This window comes from Lactuca saligna, chromosome 4, assembly GCF_052625555.1.
Source record: "Lactuca saligna cultivar CGN05327 chromosome 4, ASM5262555v1, whole genome shotgun sequence".
Classification (NCBI taxonomy): Eukaryota; Viridiplantae; Streptophyta; class Magnoliopsida; order Asterales; family Asteraceae; genus Lactuca; species Lactuca saligna.
The window spans coordinates 100,518,430-100,527,619 of record NC_136420.1 but is presented as its reverse complement, the minus strand read 5'-3'; the positions used below and the strand labels follow the sequence as shown (position 1 = coordinate 100,527,619).

The 9,190-nt window shown below is 32.9% G+C and overlaps 1 protein-coding gene and 1 long non-coding RNA gene across 2 annotated transcripts; one reads left to right on the top strand and one right to left on the bottom strand.

Moving 5' to 3' along the window:
• Positions 1-4,782: 4,782 nt before the first annotated feature.
• Positions 4,783-6,005, bottom strand: LOC145042488 (uncharacterized). Its single transcript, XR_013680666.1, has 2 exons — positions 5,888-6,005; positions 4,783-5,781 (listed from the first exon to the last, which is right to left on the bottom strand). It is a non-coding gene; the product is annotated as an uncharacterized LOC145042488 (long non-coding RNA).
• LOC145042487 (Transducin/WD40 repeat-like superfamily protein) lies at positions 4,962-6,515 on the top strand. The gene is made up of 3 exons (XM_078990929.1): positions 4,962-5,078; positions 5,268-5,596; positions 5,662-6,515. The coding sequence occupies exons 2-3, from the start codon at positions 5,272-5,274 to the stop codon at positions 6,369-6,371; spliced, it is 1,035 nt and encodes a 344-aa protein (XP_078847055.1). The 5' UTR covers positions 4,962-5,078; positions 5,268-5,271; the 3' UTR covers positions 6,372-6,515.
• Positions 6,516-9,190: the final 2,675 nt, after the last annotated feature.

Here is a 9,190-nt window from a genome sequence, read left to right as displayed (position 1 = left end):
CGCCCACTTCTTTTGAACAACGCTCATTTTATGCATCCCTCCAAATCCATACTCATGAAACTTTACCTCAAGGTATTTTTGGTCAAGCTACCTAAGCATACATAATCTAGAAAATTACAACTTTTCGATACCACTATGGAGCTATTGAAATTCTTCACTTCTTTGATAATTTGATTTTGATTTCTTTGAATTCACCACATTTTATTAATTTTTGATATCTTCAACCTTCTGAATCTTCGGGATTTTGATCTTTTGATCTTCACTTTGATTGCTCCAAAATTCTTACAACTTTTTCTTGTAATTCTCGCTTTTCTTTTTACACATACATTTCACTTTTTTTCACTCAAAACCTACATGCTTAAGCAGGGGCGCTCAACTTCAACCTTTATTGGTTAAAGATATTAGTTTTCCTGGATACATTTCAAGTACACGATGTTAAACATATTGCATCCCTCAAACTAAGCAAGGTTGTGTTTTTGTCCCATGTGCTCACTAGAATAAAGGGGGCCACAAATGCATTATAACGTGTATAAGCTCAACTAAACATTTAGGTCTTCATAAAATCATCAAACACAATACCAGCATGATTTCCTAATTGGTTTTACCAACAAAAAAAAAAATCTAAATTAGCCATAGCGATTTTTATTAAAAAATAACAATTTTTTTTAAATTTAACTAAAATTTCAACTAATATAACCAACTCCCTACCCCACACTTAATTTATGAAATGTCCCCATTGCATGTTATGTATGATAAAGAATAATAAAATAAAGAGAGAATTTGAACAAACTCCCCTAGTATAGTAGTGGTGAGGGTGATCTTCTTCAGTTTAGCTCCATCTTTAGCTGACTTTAGGCATGGGAACAACTCATCCACACCTTAGGTGTCAAAATCTCGTGTGGTTGATAACTCTAAATATTCAGGCAAAAGCTTATTGGAAGACTTCAAAAATATTGCCAATACCCTCCTTGAATGGAATCAAATCAAAAAGTTGAAAGAAAATTGTCTGAGCAACTCGTCGAGTTGTAAGTGAAGACTCGTTGAATTGGATCGTGACTCAGGCAGAAAACGTGAATTTCCTCTGGAACTCGTTGAGTTTAGATGTGCACTCGACGAGTTTAAGATGTTGAACGTGAATTTTCTTCTTTCTACTTCAGTTCTGATTTTGTGGTAAAAAAGAGGGTATTAAGGTAATACACCTCCTTATACTTATCAGTGACGAGACTCCTTTTAGCAAATACAAATATCATACTCAACATATCGCTAAAAGTCTTATAATCATCTTGTCTACGACTCGACCCCTCACATTAATTCACTCACGCTTTAAGAAATTGCTCTAATATCACCCTAGCTTCTACAAAAATCAACGACAAAAAAACCATGTAATAAAAAGGAAAACAAACATCAAAATTAAAATCCTAAATTATCCCTAAATACCAGAAGAAATGGGAAAAGAAAAGCAAACTCAAATGACGGGTGCCTCCCGCAAGCGCTTCTTTTCGTGCGAGTCTTTAGCTGGACTCTCAACTTAATAAACATCTAATAAAGTCGATGTCCATCCTTCCATTGCATTAAATATCTTTTTTGCACCAATTTTTAAAGTTCGACTCTTTGCTTCTAAAATTGGTCAAACAAATTTGAATACATAAACCCAAAAATTATGACAAGGGTTGGGAACGGTTGCCGGTTGGATACTAATCAGAAATGGATCGTGCTTCGTAACTTTCTCCAAAGTTGGAATCGTTACCCCATGCTTCAAAACACAAACTGGAAATACAGGGGGGCATGTCGTGGTAATGGTCAAACCACAGGTTGGTTCCAACAATTCAGCTTGTTCTTGTTCTTCGTCTGACCCTTCTGCCAACAATCTTTCTAGCTCCTCCAAATCTCTTTCTGGATTAATTCTTCATCTTGTAACTCTAGCTCTTGTAACACATATTGCACTTATTTATTAGGCAATATGTTATCTAACCATCTTCCAAAGTTCTTCAAATAATCATATGAGTCATACTCCTCATCTTCTTGCTCAATTTCTTGTACTACTTCTTCAAGAAAAGCATCAAAAGCATCGAGATTTGGAAAATACATAATAAATAAAAATAAAAATTAGACTACATAAAAAATTAATTAATAAACTAAAAACGATAACAATTAGCAAATAAAATTAACTATTTGAACCGTTCCCCGACAACGGCGCCAAAAACTTGATGTGTGGAATGCACTAGTTTTAATCCTACTAACTCAGACAAAGAAACAAACACACGAAAGACATTGTACCTATCGATTAGCAACTTAGTTCAGGTAAGTAGGGTATCGAACACAGAGAACGGTAAACAATTAAGATTATTATTAATATAATCAAAATAAAACAAGTAAAAAAAAGAAGGGTTTTTCTCTAGTTTTACACTACTAGAAACTTAAACAACTACTTAAACTCTTTAACAAAGGACAATTAACAACTAAGGAGAAACAAACGACAACTAGATTCAATAATGGATGAGACTTTTGTTTAGGTTTGAACCATTTATTCACATGGTTGATTTTATGGCAAGTGCAATGGATTAATTGGCTTTGGCTACCGATTAATGTGATTAGGTTCACGTTCGCTATTATTAATCCTTAGAAAACAAATTAATTCAAGCAGTGATCAAGTGATTAAACTAATAGATTTCATAGTTTATTGTTTCGGGTTAAGTAAGACTTGTAATGAGCTAATCAAATATGTTAATTCAATTAACTCATTGTTGATGGTTCGTCACACAAGCTCACACATTAACGTACCTATTTTTTAGTTAACACTAGTTTCACGTTCGCTATTCCTAGACATATAACAATGCTTTCACATAAATCATATGAGATTAGCAACTAAGAGATGTTCATGCAACTTAATTACTGGTTAATTAACAGAAAATAATTGTAATTAACACATAAGGTTCTTTAACAAGCTTAACAAAACAAAATCACCAAATTAAGTTAATCTAATCATAAAACCAAACCATATTCATAAAATTATCTATCCTAAACAGAAGTTATGAGTTTTTAGCTCATATCTACAGTAAAGAACAAACTAAAAATATAATCTAATAATTGAAACACGATTCATGCAAAAGATTAAGATAAAAGTAATGTGTTATTGTCTGTGATCTTCTTCCAAATTGATATCTAAGTTGAAATCTCAAAAACCACTGCTTCTAAGAACCCTCCTAGCTTCCAAAAATTGTCCTAAACTTCCCCCATTCGTTAGGATTCGAATGAGAAGTGTTTCTATATATAAATTCTGAAAACAAGGGCGACTCAGCGAGTCCATCACTTAAAATCCCGTATACGGCAAGTCAGCATCGAGAATCGCGAAACTTCTGACCAACTCGTTGAGTTGATGGCCAACTCGCCGAGTCCATTTGGAATCAACATTTTATCCAAACACGAAAGTCGTCCGAAATTGTGTCTACTTTTCAGAACATTTTGAATCGAAGTTACGGTTCATGAGATATGACCAAAACACTGCCGAGGGGTCAAGCTGTCCAGCAACATCATTATTTCTTCAAAATCCAAGATCCAAGCTTCCAATTGCTAAATCCGCTTCCTTTTCCATCCGAGCATGTCATTGTTGCTGAAAAATGAAATTCTAAACTAATTAAGCACCTTTTGTTCATTAAACGAGATAAAATCAACAGAAAGTATTAAGATAATGCATGAATTTTATAACTAAATATACCCATATCATCCATGACTCATGGATAATCGGACAATTGATATGCCTATAGAGAGTAATGCAAAGTACTCTCCAACTGATGGTGTCCCATTATCAGATCCAAGACTTTATCATACAATTGTAGGGAGTTTGGTTTCCCTGACTGTCACTAGATCGGATATTGCTCTTGTAGTTCACGTGGTTAGCCAGTTTTTCACTGCTCCTACTATTGTTCACTGGGGAGTTCTTTATATTTTCAAATATCTACGCAGTACTCAGTTCTGCACTCTTATGTTTCCATCTACATCCTCTTCTCGAATTGCGTGTCTATAGTGATGCAAATTGGGATAATGATATTTATGATCGCATGTCCACTACTAAGTATTGTGTTTTTTCTTGGAGATTCATTGATATCATGGAAAAGTAAGAAACAAGATGTTTCTCGATCTTCTACAGAATCGGAGTATTGAGCCATAACTATCACCACTTGTGAGATTGTTTGGTTGAGATGGCTTCTTGCAGATATGGGCGTTCACATCTCTCAGCCTAACTCTTTGTATTGTGACAACGAGAGTGCGATACTAATTGCCAAAAATTCAGTGTTTCATGAGTGCACAAAACACTTTGAGATTGACTATCATTTCACACCATCATCTCCAGAAGGGCACTATCTTCCTTCCTCATGTTCCTTCCTCTTTACATATATTCTTATGAAGTCGTTGACTGCTTCTTGATTCTATTTTCTGTCTGACAAACTCTCAATGCTTATTACTATTGCATTGTGAGTTTGAGGGAGGATATTAGCCTAATGAGATTTTAGGCTTAATCTTGTATTGGGTTTTATGATTGAGCATTTTAGTTAGAAAACATTAATTAGCTAGTTTATATATTATGTATTTCCCTTTCATTATATTTATATATTTATACTTCTATTTGATAATAATATGAATATGTTGTATATTTTGTTAGTTTTCAATTAGATGCATTATACGGAATGATACATTTATTTCATTTTTTTCGGCAAAAAAAGGGTAGAATGGTCACGGGTCAGAATCAAACAATACAAATACGGTTTAGTCAGAGGCATGTAGTTCTTCAGGCCCAGTTAGCAACTATAAAAGCCCTTATATTTCATCAAATAACATCCCTTTTTTAAATCGGTTTCTAATAAAACAGGTAACAACTAACAACCAATGTTGTTTGAAGCCCACTAAGCAATTTGTAGAAAGCCCATGTTTTCTGAAACTCAATATTCTCGTTTTTCTGCCCAAAAGTTTTTTGCAACGAGCGCCGACATTTTTCTTTGGCGCCGGCGACGCCAACTACATCCCTGTTAATTCAACACTAGATTTCGGGCCTTCTGTAACTTGGAATCTTTCATATCGAGGTCGCAATTATGGCTCTCTTGTCGTTACAATTCTGAATTCTTTCATATAATCATATATCATCACGCCTACAATCTGTTCGATGAAATGCCCAAGCCAAACTAAATAAACTTCTGATTTCCTCCTCTCTTCTGCTCATTAAACGACTGTATTCCAACTTTCAACATCTGATTTCTTCTCGTATGAATTAGGTCAATGGACGTGGGACACTGCTACCTAGATGGAAACGCCGACGTCGTTGAGTTTTGCCCCCACGATTCGTTCCACCATGTCCTAGCTGCTTCAACTTACACATTACAAGAAGGTGATCATCCAACTAGATCAGGAAGCATTTCCCTTTTCAATGTCGATTTGGGAAAAGTCGATTTGCTTTACAGATTGAAGACAGCTGGTATCTTTGATATGAAATGGAACCCAGTGAACACAACAACAACAACAACAACAACAACACGTCCGTTGCTTGCTCAAGCTGATGCTGATGGTTTCCTGAAGATTCATCACTTACAAAGCTCCATTAATGGTAAGTTAAATCGATACAACCAAATGCTAAATGCTATATGTAATTGATGAATAATTGATATGTAGGGAATGATTTGAAAGAGGTAAGTAGCGAAAAACTTAGCTCATGTATGTGTCTATGCTTGGATTGGAACCCTTCAGCCACATCGATCTCAGTAGGCCATTCAGATGGATCGATCTCACTAACTACATTTCAAGAAACCAAAACAATCACATCACAACAATGGAAAGCACATGATTATGAAGTCTGGGCTACAACTTTCGATCCAGACCAACCAAATTTGGTCTATACCGGTTCAGACGATTGCAAATTCAAGGGATGGGACTTACGAACCAGTCCTTCCTCCACAACATTTCAAAATTCAAAATCCCATGAAATGGGTGTTTGTTGTATTTCAAAATCCCCCCATAACCCCTACACTCTATTCACTGGAAGCTATGATGAACAATTAAGAATATGGGATGTGAGGTCAATTACAAGGCCTGTGATTGAGGCATCGATTGGTTTAGGAGGTGGAGTTTGGAGAATTAAGAATCATTGTGTTGTTCCTGGATTAATCCTTGCAGCTTGTATGCACAATGGGTTTGCTATTGTTAAAGTCAACGGGAGTCAAGAAGTCAAAGTAGTTGAAACGTATAATAAGCATGAATCACTTGCTTATGGAGCGGATTGGTATAGAGGGAGTATAGACAAAAAGGGTAAAACCGTCATTGCCACATGTTCCTTTTATGACAAGCTCCTTCGTGTTTGGGTGCCAGAAACTGATATTATTTAATACGTTTACGTAATGTGTTGTTTGTATTTTATTTTTGAATGATTTAAGCATACATTTGTTTAATAGTTATGCAAGATTTTTGTATTCCTGTTGAAATGATTAAATTGAAAAGGAGAGATAGGGTGGAGAAATTTTGGTGTATCATATTTGGATTTAGAAGAGGGTAAAGCGGTTTTGATTTTTTGTGGTTATAAGTTAATGTTTTGGGATATTATTATATATAAGAGACTACACAAAAGACACTAATGGGCCCTACATATTTGGAAATACATAGAAATTCATTCAAAAATCACTATCATCTCTCACTAGGAATGGTCATTTTTTTGGAAGCATTCAGAAATTCCATTCAGTCGTCTCTTTACAGTATAAAGTTTATACCCTTTTGAGAAGTCTACATTACGCTTGAAACAAATGATACGGTGTTACTTGTATAATTATACAATTTCTGCACATATTTTTTTACTTATTCATTAATAATTATACTGGCCCACATCATGAAAATTTGTAAATCAATTCACACTAGGGGAAAATAAGGTAATATCTTAAAGAAAGAGAAGTAAGTACTGTTGAGTAAATGATGTAGGGGCCATCATATTATCTTTTGAATATTGGCTGTTTGTTTGATATGGTTTTGAATAGGATGGATTGATCTTTGTGTTTTAGCCTCATAAACATTATCACTACTCTTGCTGTTATGCACGAGAATACCCCACCAATCAAAGGCAGATTCCATCGGGATGGCTGCCAAACACATATAGATAATAGTCCAATGTTTTTTCTGAAATCGAGTTTTTGAGGTTGTAGATGTTTGAATATACTCTAATTCATTTTGTGTGTTGTTAATGTAGCTAAATTTCTTAATGTTTACTATCTAAGCCTATAACCAATTATAAACAGAATATGACTAAATTTTTGTTCTAAGGAATATTATTTATTAAGGTAATTAACTTTTCGGTTTGTTTACATCTAGATTACGAACTTGTTTGAAAGTCATAATGGTCATATGTGAACATTTCCAATAAGTTCGTTACCTAGATGTGTACAAAAAAACGTAGTTATCCAGATGTGAACAAACCGAAAAGTTAATTACCTTAATAAATAATATTCCCTTTTACTTATAAATGAGGTGAAAGTTTTGCAACAAAAGAGTTACAACAAATAGGATTTTCAAAAAAAACATTGATTCACCATTTTATTTGAAATATCAATGTTTTTTTCCAGAAAAATAATTCATGTTTTTTAAATGTTTTCAAAAAACAAGGTTTTTTACATAAAACGTAAGTTCATTTTTTATTAAAACCAAAACTAAACCGAACCGAAAACTTCAATTTTAAAAATACAAAATCATAGGTTTTTTCCTTGTTTATTTATGATTTTATTTTATTTTCATGGGGGTTTCTTCATAAAGAATGTTGATAAAATTTAACAAAACATGTATTTTTCTTAATGTTTCAAAAACCGGTTTTTTAGTTGAACCGGCATGGTGATCGGTTCCCGGTTCAACCGATTTAACCGGTTCGACCGTCGGGTTAACTGGTTTCTATAATTTTCATATTTTTTCTTATACATACATACAAATAAAAAATAATTATAAAAATAAACTGTGGATCAATTCAAAACATTAAAATAACACATAATCATAAATTTTAATGTTTTATATTAATCCATATACATCAAAAATAAAATAAAATATAATACCGAAACAATATAGTTTTAGATGAATACAAATACATCAAAAAACTTTATAACATTTATCGTATGTTTTATTTAGGGAAAATTAAATAGATTTAAAAAAAATTACCAAAGTTTATTATTCAAATGATTATTTTTCATGTATTTCTATTCGGTTTAACCGGTTATTTTGATCGGTTCAACAGGATTTTTACTAAAAACTAACCGGTTCAATCCGGTTCAGAAATCGACGTAAAATCGGTGATAGTTAAACTGTTTCCTATCCCGGTTTCCGGTCCAAATGACCGGTTAAAGCCGATTTTTAAAACATTAGTTTTTCTACGAGATAAGAGCAACACATGTTTATTATTTTAATTATTAATAGAAACCATAAATTTATTAAAATTGTTATATTTTAACACATTTAATCAATTATATAACAACAACCATTAATATAATAATAATAATAAAAATAATAATAATAATAATAAAACACATATCCCATAAGAATGGTGTAAGTAAGGGAGATGTGAGATGACCGGCAATATAAGTTGTTTCCAAAATAGATCTCCGACAAACATATAAAGAAAAGCAACATACAAAACCTTTTAATCAATTAAACGTAAACATTAAATGATATAATTTTTGGTACCAAACTGAACAAATTTTTTTTTTTTTCTAAAGTCAAAAACCAAACCGTTGGTTTTTTTGGTTTTAAAATTGAATAGAAAATGTCAAATTTCATTTGAGGATAACTCTAAACACGTTTGAGAGGATCTATGTTCAAAATTTCCCCGTAGTGTATTAGCAAAAATAACAAGCATCCAATGATTTTGATATGAAAGTATGATGTAGTAGTTTTGTAAAGTTATTCATGATGTATTTTGAAGTTTAAGCATGATGATAGAAATCAATTAACATTGTATGTCATTGCAAGAACCATTATAACACAAAAGCTTTATAGAAAAATATGCATGAGGTATAGTGTTCGTTGCAGGATTTTTTTTTTTGGGTTATAGTGTCATTGCAACCACGTACATTATTAATAGACTTCCATCATCATGTTTAAACTTCAACACACGATGACAATATATTTACAAAACTACTATATCATACTGTCATATCAAAATCATTGGATGTTTATTATT

Coding starts and splice junctions, on each gene's coding strand:
- LOC145042487 (XM_078990929.1), top strand. CDS start 5,272: ATGGACGTGGGACACTGCTACCTAGATGGAAACGCCGACGTCGTTGAG. Junction 5,597..5,661: donor CTTACAAAGCTCCATTAATG/GTAAGTTAAATC, acceptor ATTGATATGTAG/GGAATGATTTGAAAGAGGTA.